Source organism: Pleurodeles waltl, chromosome 6 (genome assembly GCF_031143425.1).
Source record: "Pleurodeles waltl isolate 20211129_DDA chromosome 6, aPleWal1.hap1.20221129, whole genome shotgun sequence".
Taxonomy (NCBI): Eukaryota; Metazoa; Chordata; class Amphibia; order Caudata; family Salamandridae; genus Pleurodeles; species Pleurodeles waltl.
In genome coordinates, this window is record NC_090445.1 from 1,226,945,095 (window position 1) to 1,226,967,932 (window position 22,838).

The 22,838-nt window shown below is 45.4% G+C and overlaps 1 protein-coding gene across 2 annotated transcripts in view; it reads right to left on the bottom strand.

Annotated features, from left to right (window-relative positions):
* The window catches only part of SEC24C (SEC24 homolog C, COPII coat complex component), a 1,280,009-nt gene that overhangs the window by 827,955 nt on the left and 429,216 nt on the right, over nt 1–22,838 (bottom strand). For both annotated transcript variants that reach the window (XM_069240542.1, XM_069240541.1), the window contains 2 exons: nt 9,451–9,566; nt 8,735–8,859 (listed from right to left, as the gene is read on the bottom strand). In XM_069240542.1, coding sequence (XP_069096643.1) covers nt 8,735–8,859; nt 9,451–9,566 — 241 coding nt within the window. The remainder of the gene's footprint in view (nt 1–8,734; nt 8,860–9,450; nt 9,567–22,838) is intronic.

Sequence of the window (22,838 nt, forward strand, 5' to 3'; positions counted from 1 at the left end):
TAGTAGAGTTACGTGTCTCTTTAAGAATATCCATGTATTCTTGAGGTAGTTTAAGATATTACAACTCCGACTTCAGGAGCCATATTGCAAGGTTTAATTACTTGGGGTTTGGGTGCCTGGTTTGACCATAGTTCTGAATGTCCAGGTTCTGGGGAAGCTTCTCATGAGGAACCACTGATAGTTCTAGCACAGTGGTGAACCACAGTTTCTGACCCATGTGGAGGCCACCAGTATCAACGTGAGGGATGTTTGCTTGAGCTTCTGAACCAGAAACAAAAGCACATGTAGAAAAGCATAGGCAAAAATTGCTGACCAGTTCATCTATAGAGCCACTTTTGAAAGTAGAAATATAGGACATGAGGGTGGGGTTCCCCCTCGCATCTTGCTGGGGAGGCCGGCAAAGGTGTTGTGTGTCCCTTGGAAATGTTCTGCTCGCAGGTGAATGTTGTGGCGGATGGACCGATGACAAAGTATCTGCAAAAGGTGAGATAGTTGTAGAGAGTGTGCCTCTCCTGTTTCTGCACATAGTACATGGTTGTCATTTCTGTGCATATCAAGACTACTTTGATGATGAGGTGAACAGTGAACGCCTTGAGCGCTAGGTGAACAGCTAGAAGCTCTAGGTACTTGATGTACATAGTGCAATTTGTGGGATTTCAGAGACCTTGGACTGTGAGATCCTGAAGGTAAGGCACCCGTCTTTAGGAAGATCTGTGGAACAGAGTCTAGAAAGGCCACCCCTTTAAGAGTTTGGTTTCGTTCCACCACTGCAGAGAGTGATGGTGCAGCTGTCTGCCAACACTAAATCCTCCAGACAACCTTATGCCTGAGACCACTGGAGTGCAAGACATTCCTGCAACAGGCATATGTGAAGACAGGAATGTGGCACCGTGGCAATACAAGCTGCCATCATGCCTAGAAGCCTCATGACATATTTTACTGTGACCTGGTGATTGGGGCAGAAAAGCGAAAGCTGTGTTTGAAAGCTTTGTATCCTTGCTACATTAGGATAAGCTAATCCTAGTTGCAAGCTCAGAACAGCACCGAGATAGGGTTGGATCTGAAGAGGATATAAGTGAGATTTTTGGAAATTGATTGTGAAACCTAGAGGAGGAAGCAAGTCTATTGTGACTTTGATTTAATGAGCCAGTCGTCCAGAAACTGAAGCTATGGATAATTTGTCTGCACAAATGAGCTGCGACTAATGCCAGACATTTTGTGAACACTCTTGGGGCAGTTGTGACTCAGAATGGGAGTAGTTTGAACTGCTAATGATGTCCTGCTATCACAAATCTGAGGTATTTGCAATGTGCTGGGTGTATGTGAATGTGAAAGCAGACGTTCTTTAAATCTAGTGCTGAAAGGAAAACACCTTGTTGAAGCAGTGGGATCACGTCCTGAAGTGTGACCATGTAAAATGCACTGACAGGATGTAGTGATCAAAGGTCTGCGATCTAGAATAGAACTTAAAGGATCCGTCCATTGTGGGGATGAGAAAATATAGGGAGAATACATCCTGTCCGTTGATGTTGCGGGCAGGTTCTACTGTTCCTTTGCTTAGCAGGGCCTACACCTCCTGTTTGAGCATAAAGTATAAGTTACTTACCTTTGGTAACAATATATCTGGTAGAGACATATTCTAGTTGTAGATTTCTTACCTTAGAATTTCCCCCCCAGGTGTCAGACTGGATCCGGAGATTTTTTTCTTTGAGCAATATCCTTGCCTGTCAGTAGGTGGTGTCGGTCGACTCCGCAGGCATAATTGGCATCGCCACGATGATGTCAGGAGTAGTACATAGACGCCGCCTCAGCGCAGTGACGTCAGTTTCTTTTAACAACTTTCCACGCCAAAGCGCAGCCCTACAAAGAACGCTGAAATTGGTGCACCAGAGCTAAGGCCCTGAATGGGAAAGCCCTGTCCATAGAAATCAGTTCGCAAGCGGGGTGGATGGGTGGGTCGTTAAGGAATCTGCAACTAGAATATGTGTCTCTACCAGATATATTGTTACCGAAGGTAAGTAATTTGTACATTTGATAGAGACTTTTAGTTGCTAATTCTTTACCTTACAATAGATAGCCAAGCAATGCCATCCTCGGAGGTCGGCTGTGAACCAAGATCATACTAGAAAGTCCAGCAGGACTGAACGATCAAAGTAGCCACCCGATGAACCTGACCGCCCAGGCAGTAATGTTTAGTAGACGTGTGCAAGGATACCTAACGTAGCTGCCTGGCACATATCCAGAACTGAAACTCTGCATGCTCACGGAGTGGAAGCAGCAGTTGCTCTGGTGGATTGAGCACGCTCAAGCCCTGAGGGGGAATGCTTCTTTGCCAAAGCGTAGCACATCTTGAGGCAAAGAAGTACCCATCGAGAGATGGTACGTTTTTTCACTGCCTTACCTTTCTTCGCATCCACATATCCAAAAAAGAGTTTATCGTCCACCCGAAAATCTTTAGTACGATTGATATAGAATGCCAACGCTCTTTTGGATCCAGACTGTGGAGTCTCTTCTCCTCATGAGAAGGATGTGGAGATACGTAAAAAATAGGCAAGGTGATGGACTGACCTACATGAAAAAGTGCAACGACATTGGGAAGGAGGGAAGCCTTAGTGCGTAACCCCACGAAGTGATGGGAAAAAGAAAAACAGTCTTGAAAGTAAGGATCCGTAACAGACAATTGTGCATCAGCTCACAGGAGTACACATTAAGAAATTAAGCACAAGATTGAGGTCCCACTGAGCCATGATAAATGGAGGGGGAGGAAACAAATGGGTGAGACCCTTAAGGAACCGACTAACAATAGGAAACTTAAAGAGTGAATGCTGATCAGGCAAACTAAAAAAGGTTGAAAGAGCTGAAAAATAACCTTTCAGGGTGCCTAAGGCAGAGCCCTGCTGGGCTAAAGAGAGAATGAACAAAAGAACCTCACAAAGAGAGGAGATCAACAGATTTGTTGGTACACCATGCAACAAATTTACGCCAACGACAGGCTTATACCGGTGGGGGGGACACCTAGCTGCCAAGATAACATCACAGACTTCAGGTGGATGGTCAAAAGCAGTTAACTGCTGCCACTCAATCTCCACGCAGGAAGGCAGAGATTGGACAGGTTCGGGAGGAGAACCATCCCCTGCAGCTGCGACAGAAGAACCTCTCAAAGAGGCAGTCTGAGTGGAGTATCAGTGACTCCAATGCTCAGAACAGCTGACATTGCACGTTCTCTGCGGAGGCAAAGAGATCTAACCAAGGCTCTCCCCACTGCGGAAAGAGACCTTGCTCCACCTCCAGATGGAGACGCCATTCGTGATCGGCTATGCATCGACGGATGAGTTTGTCTGCTCTGGTGTTCAGAGATCCTGCCAGATGTTGAACCACCAGGGTAATGTCCTGATGTGCCAGCCATGTCCAGAGGCACAGTGCCTCCTGACAAAGGGTCCAGGACCCTACGCCGCCCTGTTTGTTGCAGTACCACATGCCGATAGTGTTGTCTCTGATCACTTGCACTACTTTCCCTTTGAGAGAGGGAAGAAATGCTTTCAACGCAAACCTGATTGCCCAGAGCTCCAGACTGATATGGAGTCCAGACTCCGCCAGAGACCAGAGACCTCTGATCTCCACCTCTATCCTGTGTCCGCCCCATCCCAGAAGTGGCGCGTCTGTCACTATGGATAGATCTGGTTGGGGAAGTGAGATGGATCAGCTGCTGACCCATTGAGGATTCGAAAGCCACCACTGCAGGTCTTTTGCAGTTCCCTCTAAGATCTGGATCATGTCAGAGAGATTCACCTAATGCTGCACCCACTGGAAATTCAAAGTCCCATTGCAGAGCCCGCATATGCTATCTGGCATGTGTCACTAGCTGGAGGCCATGAGGCCCAGCAGCCTCAGAGTCAGTCTCACCAAAACCCAAGATAGAGGCTGAAAGATCGAGAAAATAGTCTGAATATCTGTTACTTGCTTTTCGGGAGGATAAGCTGCACTGTGTTCAGGCCAGCTCTGAGTAAAGGGAGCATCTGAGAGGGAGTCAGGTGTGACTTTGGCACGTTAATAGTGAACCCCATCGTGTGCAGGAGGTTCTTTGTAGTCTGAAGTTGGGAGACTACTTTCTGGGGCAGGTCCACCTTCAACAGCCAGTCATCGAGGTAGAGGAAGACTGAAACCCCCAACCTGCGCAGATGAGCTGCACCAACCGCCATCACCTTTGAGAACACCCGAGGGGCGCTGGCAAGGCTGAAGGGGGATGACAGTAAATTGAAAGTGTTCGTGACCTACCACGAATTGTAGATAACATCTGTGGGCAGGAGGATGGGAATATGAAAATAAGCATCTTGCAAGTTCAACGCTACCATCCAGTCTTCTGGGTCCAAGGCAGACAGGACTGGAGCCAGGGTGAGCATTAATAATTTCTCCTTCTTGAGGAAGAGATTGAGGTCCTGAAGGTCTAGGATGGGACGTAGGCCCTTGCCTTTTTTAGGCACCATAAAGTAGCGTGAATAACAACCACAACCAACTTCTGGCGCAGGGACCCTCTCTATGGCTCTCATGGCCAAGAGAGCCGCAACTTCCTGGCGGAGAAGTGCCAAATGATCCTCCGGAATACGGCTGACTGACGGAGGAATGGCTGGTGGGGCAGATTCGAAGGAGCTGCAAAACTCACCTGTCCGTAGTGATGGATTCCCAGTGGGGCAGGTGATGGCAAATCCTGCCGCCAACTGGACCAGAGTGAGGGGATGGACTAGGAGGGTTTGGAGGCTGCGGCAGGGGTGGACCTGCAGACCTCTGGTTCCCCATCCCATGACCACATGGGATTCCATGTCCCTAGCCATGCAGCGGCTTAACAGCATGGGTAACATGGGTGGCATGGTGGCTGGGAAAGGGATGCGACAGCGAGCTTCTTCCATTGGCGTGAAAGGGGCGAAAGGCTGACTGTTGGGGACGAGGGGCAGCGGAAAGGCAGAGGGACGGAGCTGTAGCCCAGGAGTCTCCAAAGAGACTGGAGCCATCAAAGGGTATGTCCCTAAGAGTCTGCTGGACATCCTCAGAGAAACCAGATGTACGTAACCAAGTGTGGCGCCTCAAGGCCATGGTCGTCGCAACTGATCTATCTAGAGTCAGTCGTGTCCAGCCCACATCTGATAGTGAACTTTGCCGCGTCTCTCTCATCGGTGGGAGCTTAGGAGACGATAGCACGGGCCTCTTTCGGTGTCTGCGGCAGAACTTGCATGACCGTATCCCACAGAGAGTTGGTATAGCGGCCCAAAAGGCATGCAGTGTTCACTGACCGCAGCGTGAGACTGGAGGAAGAAAACATCTTGTTCCCAAATTGTTACGGCCTTTTTGATTCCCTATCCGGAGGTGCGGAAGGGAATGTGACAAAAGATGAGGATGCCTGGATGACAAGGCTCTCAGGCATGGGGTGTTGGGACAGGTACTTAGGGTCTTTCAGTGCGGGCCGATGGCGGCGTGCAATAATACTATTCACAGAAGCCCGTTTTTGGTCTGGACCAAGTACCCAAAAGGACATAGGTGAGGGCTGCATTGAATGGAAGAAGAGGCTCAGATGTGGAAGCCCCTGGTTGAAGCACCTTCATCAGGAGATTAGACCTGACCTGAACAGTTGGCAGCCTGAGGACCTCAGCCGCCCTACTGACCACCATGGAATAAGTTACTTCCTCCGCCGTAGTCACAGTAGGAGGAGACAGCATGTCAGCGTCTGGAGAGGTATCCAGACGACTGGCCTCGTCCAACTGCTATGCCTAGTCCAAGTTAGGGTCATCCTGGTATCCATACTGGTCCAGGGACCCCTCCAATCCTTACCCAAATTCGTACCCATAAGAAAAAGGGTCAGAATCCAACCTGGGGTGAATAGGCCCCATCAAAGAAGGATGGTGGGCACCACCGACATCGTAGGCATCGACAATCGAACCAGCGCCGGCAAAGGTCTCAATGGTACGATCGGTGCCAGTGCGGATTCGGGAGCAGATCCGGAGGGGACTTCGGTGGGTGGAGCCGGAGCTGCCGGCATGGAACCCGAAGGTCTCCTTACCAAACCCCTGGGGCCCAAAGGCACAGTAGTGGGTAAGCCTGCCCAAAAATGAGGTCCATGGCCTCATAAAACTCCTTGAGTTGGGCAGGGGTCGCCCAGCTCCCGGAAACTCGGGGAGGTGTGGAGTGGACCAAGAAGCAGGCTCCGCAGATGGAGGCATCAAGCGTCAACTCTCCTCCCGCGTTGCGTCAGCCGAGTGACAAGGCGAAGTCGAAGTCGAAGGATGACGGGATCTCTTCGACTTCTTACCGTGACCCAAAGTCTTCGAAGAAGAGAGGTGGTGGCTCCACGACCGGTCTCGAGACCTTCCCCTCAAGCGAGACCAGGACTTACGCGAAGTCTAATGTCGGGCTGCCATAAGCTTGAGGGACCGCTCCCTCAAGGCCTTCAGGTGCATGGGCCGGCACTCTGAGTACAACTTCGGATCGTGGTCGCGCTCCAGGTGCCACAAACAGACCTGATCCGGATCAGTCACTGAAATCATGCGGTGACAGTCCTTGCACAGGTTGAAACCAGTCCTCAGGGACATCCCTCGATGCATCACAAAACTCACCAAAAAGTTGACAAAAGAGTCGAAGTCGGTCAAAAAGTGACCAAGGGTAGCTCTCTCCGGATCAGCACATGGCACAGAAAGATAAGAACTGACGTCACTGCACTGAGGCAGCGTCTATGTACTACTTCCGACATGGGAGGCTGAAGATTTAGTGCCTAAGCTGGTGGTTTTTAACTCAATACCAATATGGTAGGCTTTAAGTTGCTTTTCAGAGCTGAGCTCAGGGCTGGGCTATGGCAGCCTTCATTCAATGGAAGAGGACGTTTTGGGCTGAGCAACGAAGCTGGTACTCATTGGTTGAGCTGAAGGAAGGGCTTGCATTTCAAAAACTGTGTCCTCTTTCGAGTCTGTATCCTTAACCAAAAAGGTCTCATCCTCGGCAGCCAAGACCTCTTGGTGTTCTTGCTACGTCTTGACTTTGTATAACCTGGAGATGTCTGCGGTCTCCTCGATCTTCTGTCACTGCATCTTGTGATGATGGGCCCTTTGATCTCTTGAGGTCTTTTTAGATCGAAAAGATTTGCAAGTCTTGCAGTCCTCCTCTTTATGATCTGGAGACAAACAGAGGTTGCAGACCTGGTGCTGGTCGGTTTGCAGGAACTTCGTGTGGCTCAGAACATTCTTGTCAAGTAGGAACTGAGAAAATGGAATCGTAAAAGGTCCCTGTTGGAATGCGTTGATACGAGTAGTTTTTATTAAGTCCTGGAATGCAAATGATACAAAAATATATGTTTGAAAGACAATGCCGACAGTGTGGGAGGTTTTTCGAAACATAAGAGTCCGGAAGAGGGTCTCAAACCGGAGATCGGCAAAAACACGACCGAACAGATGGCAGAAGAAAACAATCTAACAATGGAGTCGAGGACCATGAGCATTACCAGCAAGAGAAGAAGGAGTCACTACACCTCATGACTTGAAAGACGTTTAAAAAAAAAGGCAACTTACAATCTTCTGGACTCAAAACTAGATGGCAGAAGTATGCAGAGCATATGTATCTACAGCCACACATCATCAAAAATTAAGTTATATTAAACTTCCAGTCACTTTCCCACTCATGATCAGCCATCTAGTTTCTCACAACTGCAACGCAGCTAATGAATTAAAGGCTGCAAGATTTATCAAAACATACTCAAAAATCAGGAAGACTTGCTAGGTCCCAACTTTTTCTGAACTAGCCACAGAGAATGAACATCCAGTACTTAGCCAGGTGGTTCTCGGTATGCAACACATAAAAAGAAGTGCCTTCTCCGAGTTAAAAGTAATTACTAGCCCTAAGATATTGGTTGCAAGAGCCACTAGAAAAATTAAGCAGAGGAAGAAGAGAAACACCTACTTGGTTTAAACAAGCAAGCCTCACTTCCAGAGCTTCCTAAATCGACCAAAAATACATTTTCTTGTGTTTGTCATCTGCTTGGCATAACCACGGTATGGATCAGACAACTGACAGAGGAAAGGGGTCCTACTACTGCAGAACCCAAAACGGAAATCATGTAACTCTTGCAATATATTTGCTGGCTGCAAGTATACTCCAGTTGCGAGACAAAATGGGAAACCACAATGGCCGCTGGCAATGTTAAACTGATGGCTAGGGATTCTGGGATGCTGCATAGCCTTTGTTACCTTAAGTCCACACAGTCCGCATTTTTATTTAGAATGTGTAATAAATGGAAGACTATAGTAGATGGTGACCTGCATGTGAGAATTACTCCACATCATACGTTGGAAAAATTCTGGTTTGTTCTGGGCAAAATTCTTAATATATCTCTTATGTTGCACTACTTTAATCACAAAATCATGACAAAGAAAATGCAAAATAATGTGTTTTACAAGAAAAAAAAGTGAAGTCTCAGACTGAAAAAAGGTACCTTTCTACAATGAAGCAAAAAAAGCAATCTCCATAAACATCTATAAAACACAGAAAGAACAAATACCTAGTGCGAAAAGCAAAAGAAAGCACTGATAAATCTAGCAAATTAATCAAACTACAACATGTAACCTTCACATTAATCACAAAAGCGTTGGTCTTATTCTGAAACCATCAACAGAGCTTCAAAATGACAAAAGTTATGTTACTGCATATTATATTTCAAGCATTAACTATACACATATAGATACCAAAGGAAAGAAATTACATGGGCAAGTAATCCAGAAGGGTCTTCAGCTCTTCACAAATCAGGGAGACCAGACCACTCTTCACAGCATTGTACGACACATCAATCATGAAGACAAAAGCAGGAGGACTGGGAATTTTGTTATTCTAGAACAGGATACAAGATATTGCAAAAAATTAAAACAAAATATATGAAAAACAAAATACAATTTTCTGAAAGTAGATTTATTCAGAAAGAGATAGGAGCTGTTCGGTTTGTGGTGGGTTTAATAACTGCCTTCAGGTGCAAAAATCACAGTGGTTTGAAATATTTATTGAGCCATAGGTTGTACAATGTCAAGTATGATTTGTATTTTCCTGATGCACTACTTGCAATGCCAATACTTTCAGTGATGTATAAAGACAATTATTGAGGTTATAAGGCAGAAGTCTAACAATCCAGCGTCATATGCTAGTTTTTCAGCTTTCATTTAATGGTAGTAACATCACAACCCTTAAGTGCAGAAAAGGTGGTAGTACAACACCACCTTAAGAAAGCAGTGCTTTGCTAGCCAAAGGAAGTGCAGTGTTAGGTTCTCAAGCAAGTTCAACAAAGAGCAGCTTTAGCACTGCCAGCAAGATGCTTAAGATGCTGGATTTAACTTTGAAACAACTTAAAAAATGAATAGGTCTCACACAGTCTCTCAATTGAGAACAATGCTTCGGATCAGCTCACTGACTAAAATGGGATGGCCATACCTTACAATAATCAACTGTTGCCAGGAATTCATAGGATCCTGAAGATAGCTCAGGCCTTTCATAATAGTCCACCCGCTTTCCTGTGTGATCCAAGTGTTGGAAGTAGTGAGGAGGAACTAGGAGAAAAAAAAGAACAAAAATTAAAACAGTGATGATTCCTCTGAATGCCTTACCTCCAATATGCTGGGGATTTCTACAGCATTATGAAGACAATTAAGGCATAGTACAGGAACACACATGAATGGAGGATACAAAAAATCCCTTGGTGTGGTGTGTTATTCATATTATTCTTCCACCAACTACAGTATGGGGCAATGGTTCAGGCCACTTCAGCCACTGGCTAACCTCTCTGTGAGTGATAGCATTCTGATACAAAGCAGAACTTTTTAATTCCAGTGACTGTGTTTGTTCCTTTGAGATCAAAGCCAGGTTTGTGCCTTCATGCAATTAGGGTTATATTGGCAATGGCCTGGGAACTCCACCAACCTTACCAGTTTTGCAAAAGCCATGATAAAAAACACACATTGAGAAAGCCAAAATGCTAGAAATAATGGCTTTTCAAACTCTTTTGCTATCTGTTTTTCTAACGGAGACACTTATTGTGTTGCCTGGGCCTAGCTTTTTCCCCTGACTGACTCAGATATGGCTTTGTCTTGGTGGCCTCCTATTTAAAATCATCTCAGTAGCATGTAAGTGCATAATAATGAACAGTGGCTGAACTAGGCTCCCCCTTTGTACCCTGAAGTGTGCCGTGGTATTAGGCAATTACAGGGGGGACCCTATAACCCTAACCTGCCCAGGGTCAATATAACGTCAAAGGATATGCGACAGGTAGGGACAAATCTAATCCTAAATTTAAAGAACAGTACTTGGTTATGTTACTTCTGAGTTCATTTCCTTCTCATATTTATTTCAAACAATTTAACAAAAAAGGAGCTATGGTTGTTCAATACATGAATAAATAAACACAGCATCAATTATAAACACACATAATTAATACATAAACAATAGACAAAACATTACTCACATTACTAACAAATGAATAGGGTTTAACAATATAAGAAACCCACCAAGGGTTATGCCCTACGCATTTAAGTAGTGGTCACTATCGCATAACTACACATGTGATCCACTCCTACTTGCTAAGGTTATGGGCTTTACATGCACTTAGCTATCATCAAGCTGTGTATTTCTTTCACACAAGCGTAATATAGTGCATCTCAAGTCTTTGAATTATAATCCATTGTTTAGCAAGCCCACACACTTGCAATAAAAAGTCAACGCGTTTCGGCCTTCTGATTTAGGGCCTCATCAGGACTGAAGAAGGGCAATATCATTTCTTCATGTCGCTGATGATGGTTTGAAAGAGCCCCCCGAGGGCGCTGCATTCCTTCTCCATGCCTGCATCCATATTTCAGCACTCTCGGTACACAGTGACTCAGAGTCGGTGGGAGACAGAAGAGGAGCGGAACGTATTTTTGAAGGGAGCTAAGCCCGAGCGGGCAGCATGCTTAGGGTTGCGGGGAGCTGCATTGGAGTTTTGCACCAGCTCTGAGTCACTGTGTACCGAGAGCGCCGAAATATGGATGCAGGCATGGAGAAGGAATGCAGCGCCCTCGGGAGGCTCTTTCAAACCATCATCAGCGACATGAAGAAATGATATTGCCCTTCTCCAGTCCTGATGAGGCCCTAAATAAGAAGGCCGAAACGCGTGGACTTCTTTTTATTGCAAGTGTGTGGGCTTGCTAAACAATGGATTATAATTCAAAGACTTGAGATGCACTATATTACGCTTGTGTGAAAGAAATACACAGCTTGTTGATAGCTAAGTGCATGTAAAGCCCATAACCTTAGCAAGTAGGAGTGGATCACATGTGTAGTTACGCGATAGTGACCACTAATTAAATGCGTAGGGCATAACCCTTGGTGGGTTTCTTATATTGTTAAACCCTATTAATTTGTTAGTAATGTGAGTAATGTTTTGTCTATTGTTTATGTATTAATTATGTGTGTTTATAATTGATGTGGTGTTTATTTATTCATGTACTGAACAACCATAGCTCCTTTTTTGTTAAATTGTTTGAAATAAATATGAGAAAGAAATTAACTCAGAAGTAACAGAACCAAGTTCTGTTCTTTAAATTTAGGATTAGATTTGTCCCTACCTGTCGCCTATCCTTTGACGTGGTATTAGGTATGTGGCAGGTGGAACACTTTGTTCTTTAAGTTTCTTTTAGTGTCCTTGGAGAAATTATACTGATTGCTGCGTACAGAATATATGTGCTTTTTTGTGTTTACAATTTGACACCTCACACGTACACACCCACCCATTAGATATTTCTGCCTTCTCCGTAGGACACTGTGGTTTAGAAGAAAGGTTTTAGACAGGATTTAATGGCATCTCAGTGGATGACTCCAGCCCATGTCTTAACTAAAGTGCTGGAAGACAGCTGAGGCATGAACAGATGCTAAGGCAGCGTCCAAGGAAGAGGAAAACTGAGCTGACTCCGGAAGAGCTCTCTCAGTTGATGGAGTTCCATCCAATGATTTGTTTTCCAGCGATTATGGAGAACATGGTCATGACATTCCTTCACAAGCACAGCAGAGAGGCAGTAGCAGGGTAGACCACCCAGACAGCAAGCACATGCGGAGGCAAGCAGAGAGAGAGCGCTCCCTTGGCAGCACCAAATAGGAGTACAGCCCCAAATTCCCCCATTCACTGCTGCTGGATGTAAAGTTAATACAGCATTTTTTAGCCTACTAACTATGATATTTGTGGGCCTCATTCTAGGCCACAACAATGGACTTTCACTTCATCAGTGCATTATATTCAAAATGGGGATAGTGCAGAAACCAAGCATACAGTACTACTGGTTTACTTACTTGGTTTGGTTAACACCCAGCTTCACACCACTCACGAGCAAGGATTCATTTTTGCTATTGCAGTGTGTACAGCATTTAAATGATCATTCTGCTGCATTGCCCCGGGACACTCCAGACCATGACTGGCTGTTCAAAATTCAGCTCATCGAGGAACATTTAACTGCCAGGTTTCCAGAGATGTATACTCTTTGAAAGAATACAGCCATTGAGGAGTCCTTGAACCTGTGACAAAGGGTGGCTACTCTTCAAGCAGGACATACCGAGCAAAAGAGCTTGTTATGGAAGCAAAATGTATATGCTGTGTGAGAGCTCTACTGAATATGTATACAGCCTGAGAGTGTATACAGAAGAGGGCTATGCTCAAAATCTCGTAGGTTGTCCTTTCAAGCTAGGAATTACAACTAACTGTATGGGAGCTTATTCAATCCCTCCTTCATAAAGGTTATACCCTTTACATAGACAACTTCTATACAGGAGTAGAGCTGTTCAGTGAGCTGTACAAAGCTAGCTCTGTGGCATGTGGTACAGTTTGATGTCGCTACAAAGGACTGCTGTAGGAAAGTACCATCTTGCCTGGCATGTTACCCCCATTTTTTACTTGTGTGTATGTTTGTTTTTGCCTGCGTCACTGGGATCCTGCTAGCCAGGACCCCAGTGCTCATTACTTGTGCCCTGTATGTGTTCCCTGTGTGGTGCCTAACTGTATCACTGAGGCTCTGCTAACCAGAACCTCAGTGTTTATGCTCTCTCTCCTTTTAAAATTGTCACTGCAGGCTAGTGACTATTTTCATCAATTCTGATTGGCACACTGGAACACCCTTATAATTCCCTAGTATATGGGAGATCCCTATGGGCTGCAGCATTTATTTTGCCACCCATAGGGAGCTCAGACAATTCCTACACAGGACGGACACTGCAGCCTGAGTGAAATAACGTCCACATTATTTCACAGCCATTTTACACTGCACTTAAGTAACTTATAAGTCACCTATATTTCTAACCCTCACTTAGTGAAGGTTAGGTGCAAAATTACTAAGTGTGAGGGCACCCTGACACTAGCCAAGATGCCCCCACATTGTTCAGGGCAATTTCCCCGGACTTTGTGAGTGCGGGGACACCATTACACGCGTGAACTACATATAGATCAATATCTATGTGTAGCTTCACAATGGTAACTCCAAACATGGCCGTGTAACGTGTCTAAGATCATGGAATTATCCCCCCCAAGCCAAATCTGGTATTGGGGTGCCAATCCCATGCACCCCCGGGGCTCCAGCATGGAACCAGAGTACTGCCAAACTAGCTTGTTGGGGTTTTCTCTGCACCTACCGCTGCTGCCAACCCTCAGACAGGTTTCTGCCCTCCTGGGGTCTAGGCAGCCCTGGCCCAGGAAGGCAGAACAAAGGATTTCCTCTGAGAGAGGGTGTTACACCCTCTCCCTTTGGAAATAGGTGTGAAGGGCCTAAGAGGAGTAGCCTCTCCTGGCCTCTGGAAATGCTTTGAAGGGCACAGATGGTGCCCTCCTTGCATAAACCAGTCTACACTGGTTCAGGGATCCCCCAGCCCCTGCTCTGGCACGAAACTGGACAAAGGAAAGGAGAGTGACCTCCAGAGGTGGTGCCCAGAGCTCCTCCAGTGTGTCTCAAACCTCTGCCATCTTGAATGCAGAGGTGTGAGGGCACAATGGAGACCTCTGAGGGGCCAGTGCCAGCAGGTGACGTTAGAGACCTATCCTGATAGGCTCTGACCTGGTTGGGTAGCCAATCCTCCTCTGTGGGCTATTTAGAGTCTCTCCTGTGGGGTTCTCTTAAGATAGCGAATGCAAGAGCTCACCAGAGTTCCTCTGCACTTCTCTCCAACTTCTGCCAAGGATCGACCGCTCACTGCTCCAGACACCTGCAAAACTGCAACAAAGTAGCAAGACGACTACCAGCAACATTGTAGCGCCTAATCCTCCCGGCTTTCTCGACTGTTTGCTGGTGGTGCATGCTAAGAGGGCTGTCTGCCTTCACCCTGCACTGGAAGCCAAGAAGAAATCTCCTGTGGGTCGACGGAATCTTCCCCATGCCAACGCAGGCACCAAACTTCTGCATCACCAGTTCTCTGGGTCCCCTCTCATCTTGACAAGCGTGGTCCTTGGAACACAGGAGCTGGATCTAAGTGACCCCGACAGTGCAGTGGTCCTTCTGTCCAAATTTGGTGGAGGTAAGTCCTTGCCTCCCCACGCCAGACAGTAATCCTGTGTAATGCATGATCTGCAGCTCCTAGGGCTTCTGTGCGCTTTTGCAAAACTTCCTTCGTGCACAGCACAGCCCAGGTCACGGCACTCCGTCCTGCAATGCCCAACTCGCTGAGTTGACCTCTGGCTTCGTGGGACCCTCTTTTATTGTGTTGAGACGACCACCGTGCTCAGATTTCTTGAATGCCTGTTCAAGTGCTTCTGCGGGTGCTGCCTGCTTCTGCGTGGGCTCTCTTTGTTGCTGAGCGCCCCCTCTGTCTCCTCCTCCAAGGGGCAACCTCCTGGTCCTTCCTGGGCCCTGGCAGCACCCATAATCTTCAAACGCGACTCTTGCAGCTAGCAAGGCTTGTTTGCAGTCTTTCTGCGTGAAAACAACTCTGCATCCTCCAGCACGCCGTGGGACATCTTCTGACTAAAGGAGAAGATCCTGGCACCTTCCATTGTTGCAGAATCTTCGGCTTCTTTCACCCAGAGGCAGCCCTTTGGCACCTTCATCCGAGGTTTAGTGGGCTCCTGCGCACACCCTGTACACTTGCGTGACTCTTGGACTTGGTCCCCTTCCTTTGCAGGTCCTCAGGTCCAGGAATCCGTCTTCAGTGCTTTGCAGTCAGTTGTTGTCTTTGCAGAATCCCCTATCTCGACTTTACTGTCTTTCTGGGGTAGTAGGGTAACTTTACTCCTACTTTTCAGGGTCTTGGGATGGGATATCTTGGAAACCCTTAATGTTTTCTTACACTCCCAGTGACCCTCTACACACTACACTAGGCCTGTGGTCCATTAGTGGTTCGCATTCCACTTTTGGAGTGTATGGTATGTGTTGCCCCTAGGCCTATTGTCTACTATTGCATTCTATTGGGTTCTACAGTGTTTGCACTACTTTTCTAACTGTTTACTTACCTGATTTTGGTTTTGTGAATATTTTGTGTATTTTAATTACCTCCTAAGGGAGTATATCCTCTGAGATACTTTTGGCATATTGTCACTAAAATAAAGTACCTTTATTTTTAGTAACTCTGAGTATTGTGTTTCTTATGATATAGTGCTATGTGATATAAGTGGTATAGTAGAAGCTTTGCATGTCTCCTAGTTCAGCCTACATTGCTCTGCTATAGCTACCTCTATCAGGCTAAGCTGCTAGAACACTACTAATAAGGGATAACTGGACCTGGCACAAGGTGTAAGTACCATCAGGTACCCACTATAAGCCAACCCAGCCTCCTACATCTGCTGCAGGAGCTTGTTTGTAAGAAGCTCCATAAATGCCTATGCACTGTGCTGCATTACAACAAACTACTCGGTACCATTGTTTTTCTCTATTGCATTAGCCCACGCAGGCGTTTTTTTTATTTTTTTTTTATTTTTTTAACTACAGGAATTCTGAACTAGAACTCCTGATGTGCCTTATGAAAGGCAGAAACGTATCAGGTTACCTCATGAAAATACAATGCACTGCTGCTTGGCTACACGTAATAGAAGCAGGAAATACTGCTTAGCAGACTGCCAATAAAGACACTACAGCTAGGAGACTGCTGATTTGGAAAGTAAAGGATAGCCCAAGATAATGGTGCTTTCAGCATCACTAAAAAAGAATAGAGCATTTTCTAGAGTCACCATGTCTCGCATCAGGCTTTTGCATTTGTAGAAAGGTACAGCGGTTCAGGAGGCCAAGGGCATGATATGCTACCCCTGAAATAGGTTTTGGCAAAACACAACCATCCGGACGACGTCAATTCAACCACACAATAGCACATGTATACATATAATAATATGCAATTTCATGAGGATCCAACAAGTAGCACAATGTACTTTTCCATGGTATGGGCGACAACAAATTATTTTGATTCACTTCCCTGAGACCCCTGTGCAGAAAAGGAGACTGAACTCTGCCCCTTCAGATGGTTTGACTTTTTTCTTTTATCAATTAGTAGGTAAACAATGCAACCGTTGCCTCATAGAGTGGCGTGTTATCAATGATATATTTTTCACACAATGGCAGATGCTACCATTAACCATTACTGGTCGGGTCGGATTGATTAAAATTAATATTCCTATCCTGGTTTTACTTGTTTTTGCAAATTTTATGATTAAGATGCAGCAACCTTTTCGATGTAATAGATGTAGTATTACGGCATTCTATATTTCAGTGAAAGAAACCACGGATCGATTTAGAGGCATTATAATTAGATCAGGAGGGAGAAGAGATGGTGCTTCCTAGAATTAATTGTATTAGCAGGCATTTTTTTATATGTTAACCCGAGCTGCTGCATATAGTAATGTTCCACCATATATTTTTATATAGGTATATTAAAGAAGCAGGATCCAAGCTTTTCTCATTCTTAAAAATACTGAGACTCCCCAAGAAATCTAGATACAAGATGCCACGCATAATAATCAAAAGTTTTAATAGGATTAGGCAAGAATTCAATGTACTAAGGTTTCACTTAGCTTTGCACTTAGCTGATTTTATGGCTTTAGGGCTACACTTGAACGCTTCTATGTATCAGCCAATGGAATAGCATTAGATGTCATAAGCTGAAGGACTTTTTTCCCCCCAAGTCAGTACATTTAATCAATGGAACAAAATGTTATGCATCCATCCCCATTTGAGTCCTAATATAAGGTTCAGTTTTATTCAAATTAAGAACTTTTGTAGTGGTTATAAAGCGGGAGGTAACCAAAAGCATTAATAAAACATTTTTATATCATGTCTAAAGAGTGCTGGCAATTGGTATCTTATATTAAGCCAGAAACTATGAGAAGGTTGTAACCTCTTTTTTAAACAATACTGCATTTACAACTTGTTGTAAGATCAGTGTGTCCCATTAGAGATTCTGTAACCAAGTAAACTCCAAAGCCATTTGTGCAGCAAATTATAAGAAAATATCTCTTTTCCATAGATAGACGCTGTATCATACTCCATTGTTAATTCATAAAATGCATCCAACAGTTTTGCTAGCATGCTTGATAAGCAGAGACAAAAAGAGAGATTGGCTTCATATGTGCTTTACTTGTCTTCTACTGTATAACTTGAGAAAAGGTATATTGTTGTTTAATAGTCAAGAATTAAAATGTAACCTAGTGCCCAACAGCTATAGAGGTCTGCTTGGCATAATTTTGCAGTATCGAGAGATCCCCATTGTGCAACAGCAATTCTCATTTTCTGCCATCCTTGTTGCAAGATTTATGATAGTAGCCAATTGGAAATCTACGAAGTTCCAACTTTCAGCCGAAAGGTTTGAAAACATTATGAGCGTAAAATATATTAAAATTTAAATACACCAAGAATTGGATCCTTAAAAAGATTTGATAATTTGGAAATGTTTGGATGAGTGACACCAACTCACTTGTTTTCTTTCTTCTCTCTCTAAACCAATGTTCGATTAATTTTAAGAAGGCAACTAACTTGAACTATGATTGTATTTTTTCTCTGAGATTATGCCTTTTTTATACATCAATAAAAAAAACTTACAGAAAAATATATATATTTTCTGCATTATTTTCACATTAGTTGAAGGTGATACTTGTTTTTTGTTTTAACTAGAGACCCAGATTCAAGCCCTCAGGCCACCCTAAAGGCAGCTAATGTCAAAACATACTTACACATGGGCTTTCCAATATAGGATCAGGAAAACAGACTATAACTAAACATGTAAGACTGGTGTATTTTTTCCTGAAGAATATGCCTATTTAAGCCTCCTTTGTTTTGTTACTTGGAATAAAAATGGTTCCCTGAGAAATAATGAAGATAATATTTTGAAAAAATAATTTGGGAAACCCTTTCTGCACAGACAATTGTGGAAATGGCCCAATCTGATATGAATCTGGCTTGTTGAGGCACCAACCTACAGGTCTCGCTATACACGTGTAGAGGTTTGCTTGTGGTGTGTTTTCATGCAAGGTGGTCAATGAATGGGTGAGAGGTGGTGTGGCTGGCGGTCCCATCCTGTGGCATATGAATATGATGGGCCCTTGAGTGGCAGTGGTAGGTTCATGGGAGTGTTCTGTCTCCACATAAAAATGGAACTCAATTTCCGTGGGTGGCCTAGCTCCTGTGATCGGAAAAGACCAACACAACATGGATAATACATTTTTACCAACTCAAAACCAACAATTTGTTTGTAATGTGGGTACCTGTCAAATCCAATCAGGGTTTATAAAGTGCAACTACTCACCTGAAAGGGTCTCAATGCGCTTAGAGGGTTTGTCCTGTGAGCTTCAGCTGAAGAGCCAGGTTTTAAGGTCGTTCCTGAACTGAGGTGGTGATGGTGACTGCCTGAGGTGCAGAGGCAGGGTGTTTCAGCTCTTTGCCGCGAGGTAGGCGAAGGTTCTTTCACCAGCTGGGGTCTTACATATGTGGGGTATGGTGGCTAGTGCTTGGTGAGCAGAGCGGAGAGGTCAGGCGGGGGTGTAGAAGGTGATACGGTAGTTGAGGTAGACAGGTCCTAGGTTGTGGAAGGCTTTGTAAGAATGGGCGAGGAGCTTCAACTTAATTATTCTCTTGAAAAGGAAGCCAGTGGAGGTCTCTTAGGTGATTGGAGATATTCGCGACGGGAATGTCCAGGATAGGTCTGGCGGAGGTATTTTGGATGTGCAATAATTTCTTCAGGTTCTTCTGGGTGGGACTGGCGTAGAGGGCGTTGCCATAGTAGAGTCCGCTGGTAACTGTTAGGGTTTTGTAGTAGTCCTTTGGCATTCATTTGTAGATCTTCCGGAGAACTCTGTGTGTGTGAAAGCAGGAGGATGCAACTGAGTTGACTTGGCAGGTCATGGTGAGCGGTGAGTCCAGGATGAAGCCAAGGTTGGTTGCGTGGTCCGTTGGGGTGCATGGGTGCCGAGGGTCAATGGCCACCACCAAGAGTCGTCCCCGGCTGATGCAGATGGTCCCAGGATGAGGATCTGGGTCTTGTCAGAGTTGAGCTTGAAGCAGCTGTCCTTTATCCAGGCGATGATGGCATCCATCACGTTGTGGAAATTCTTCTTGGCAGTATCGTGCTTTTCCGTCAGTGAATTGATCAGCTGTGTATCGTCTGCGTAGGAGACGATGTTCAGTCAATGGTCCCTGACAATGGATGTGAGCGGGGCCATGTAGACATTGAAGAGTGTTGAGCTCAGGGAGGAGCCCTGTGGAACTACACAGTTGATCTCCGTAGGTTCTAACAGGTAAGGCGGGAGTCTGACTCTGTTCTGCCACACAGGAAGGAATGTATCCATTGTAGGGCATTTCCGCAGATGCCGGCTGCATAGAGCCTGGAGCAGAGGGTGCAGTGTGAGACCATGTCAAAGGTGGCCAATAGGTCCAGTAGGATGAGGGCTGCTGTACTGCCAGGGTCAAGAAGCGAGCGGATGTCATCTGTGGCGGCGAGGAGGGCGGTCTCCATGCTGTGATTGCCCCTGAAGCCTGATTCGGAGGTTCCAGGGTGGTGTTGTCCTTGATATGTTTACAGAGCTGAGCGTTGATGGCCTTTTCAATGACCTTGGCTGGTAAAGGCAGCAGAGAGAGGTGGTGGTAATTCTTGAGGTCTGGGGGTGGGGGGGAAGGGGCGTGAATTTCTTCAAGAGTGGGCGTATCTCTGCGTACTTCCAGTCTTCTGGGAAGGTGGCTGTCTCAATGGAGCAGTTGAGGGTGTGGCAGAGCTTGGGTGTGATGGATGTGGTGACCTTGTTGAAAACGTGGTGATGACAGGGGTCCTTAGGGGCTCCAGAATGGATGCTGCTCATGATGCAGGCCTTGAAAAATGGTAAAAATGTTACTACACCTACAGGTTGAGTAGCTTGAATAATCTACTCAACTTAACTATAATGTACTTGACCAGGAAACAGGTCTCAAATTGTGTGATCCTAGGCAAATATCGTATTTTACAGTTGCCTTTTTCTTCATTCTCACGACTGCACCTTCAAATATGAGAGTTCAGCATTTCTGCTGTAAAAAAAATCCTCTTTTGTATGATTAAATACACTAAACGTTTGCTCCACGTAGAATAAATCTAGCTACCATACAGGGTACACATAATCCATGCATGACTTGCCTCTCAGTTTATGAATAGCTTCGCAATCAGGGCGGGAGTGTTTCTGAGTTTATGTTTGAACACTCACTTTTAATAAATATGTTACTAAAGCATGATGTGGTAACGCACTGTCATTTACAGACAGTAAATGTCTAAGAAATGTCCAAAAACCTCCCCCCTAACTTGCAGCTTTACTGATAAAACTATAGTGTGAACATTGGGTTTCAGAAACCATTTATCATTTGCACATCACCAAGTAAAGTGTTCTGACTTTTTTTAATCCTATTAAAATGTTATTTCAAAATATATTTCATTAGCTGTGAAAAGTTTGTAAAGTTGACTTAATTATGTAAATGTGTGTTAAGAAAAAACCTGCCACCAAAAGCCTTTAACTTCAAATAGGTCAGACAGTTCACCTTACAAAATCCTGGAACTCTGCTGTCACAAGGAAAAGTATTTGTATTGCAAGAAGACAAACTGACATTTGACCTGTCTCTGAACAAAGAGCAAAAGTGACAAAAGTAAGATTTAAAAGGCTTCTTAATTGCTAATTCAGTTTGACTGAACAGAACACCTGTTCTTTGTCCACAAATGGAATCTAAAAATAGTGAGTGGCCGAGTAGATTTTTCGAGCCCTGTGATGGCGCGGGGCTCGACTGTGGTGAGGCTGGCCCAGCAGTGCGGAGACTGTGGTGGTTCAATAAGATGCATCTGGGGGGTTGTTGGAGGGCTCGGAGGGTTTTGGGATGTGAAGCTGTTGTATATGTCTTTGATTTTCTGGTGGAAGAAGTTGGTTAGCCTGTCGCAGAGGTCTTGAGATGGAGGGATACTTGCCGTTGCTGATTGGGGGTTGGCAAATTCTTTGACCACAGCAAAGAGCTCTTTGGTGTTGTGAGCGGTGGCACTGATATGGTCCTGCAGTGCGGCTTTCTGGTGACTCGGATGAGGTGTTGGTGGGATTTGGTGGCAGCTTTGAAAGCCTCGAAGTCTTCCGGGGACTTGCTGTTCCTCCATCTTTTCTGTAGCCTTCTGCAGGTGCGCTTGGAGTCCTGGAGTGCGGGAGAGATCCAGCTGGACTTCTCAAGGTGGTATTTAGCTGCGCTCTTACGGAGAGGTGCTAGGGTGTTGGCGCATTTGGAGATCCATTGGTGGAAGTTCCATCCTGAGATGCTAGCCTCTGCAGTGAGGGGCAGGGGAGACCTGCTGAGGGTGTTTGAGAGCTGTTCCTCTGTGATCCGGCTCAATTTCCTGCTTGGGACTCAGTGTGGAGGTCGATGGTCAGCAAGGTGATGGTGAAATAGATGAAGTGGTGGTCAGTCCAGGAAGTGTGGAGGTGTTGTCGACGGTGATCTTGTTGGTGGAAAGAAATGGCATTGATCATGTGTTCTGTGATGTGCGTTAGCGAGGTGACCAGTTGCTTTAGTCCTAATGTGGCGAGGTTGTTGAACAGGGAAGCGGTTTTTGTGTGGTTGTTGTCAATGTGGTAGTTGAGGTTACAGAGGAGGAAGTAGTTAAAAGAGGCAAGAGTGTGAGGAGATATGATGTCGACTATGGAGTCACTGAAGGCTGGACGGGGGCTGGGTGGCCTGTAGATGAGGGTGCCGTAGAAGGTTGACTTGGGTGCTGTGTGTATCTGGAAATGGAGGTGCTCCTTGAGGGGAAGTGTTCTTCTGTGTTGGTTGTCAAGCGGAAGGAGGATTTGTGTACGGTGGCCAGGCTGCCTCCTGGGCGGGAAGGCCAGTCTTTGTGGAGTAGTTTGTAGCCTCAGGGGATGGCGATGTGCTGTATAGATGCTGGGTTTGTCCACGTTTCAGTGAGAAAGGCGATGTCCAGCCAGGTCCAGTAGGTCCCTGTGGATTTTGAGCCGGCAACTGGCCACTACCCAGGGGAGCCTACTAAACTCACTTCTAGAAACTAGACACCCGAGGGAGTTCGGAATGGCGTGAGTTCTGTGGATTTCATAAGGGTTTCTTACTGAGGAGCCCTTACAAACCTCAAACGTTGGCTAAGAACATATTTACCTCAAAATCCATTGAAGGAAAGTTCCAGAATCTGCAGGGATCTGCAAATTTCCTACCATCCTCCATTTTCATACATCTCCAGATAACTGTGCCCCACTTGGGAGGTTGGGCAAAGACACCGTGATACTAAAGGCCCTAAAGCTCTAAATGGAGATATACGCTATAGGGGTAGGTACAGTATTTCCATGGTGACCTACCTACCACAGACTTTTTTTTAGAAAAGTAAACACCTAGAGGATT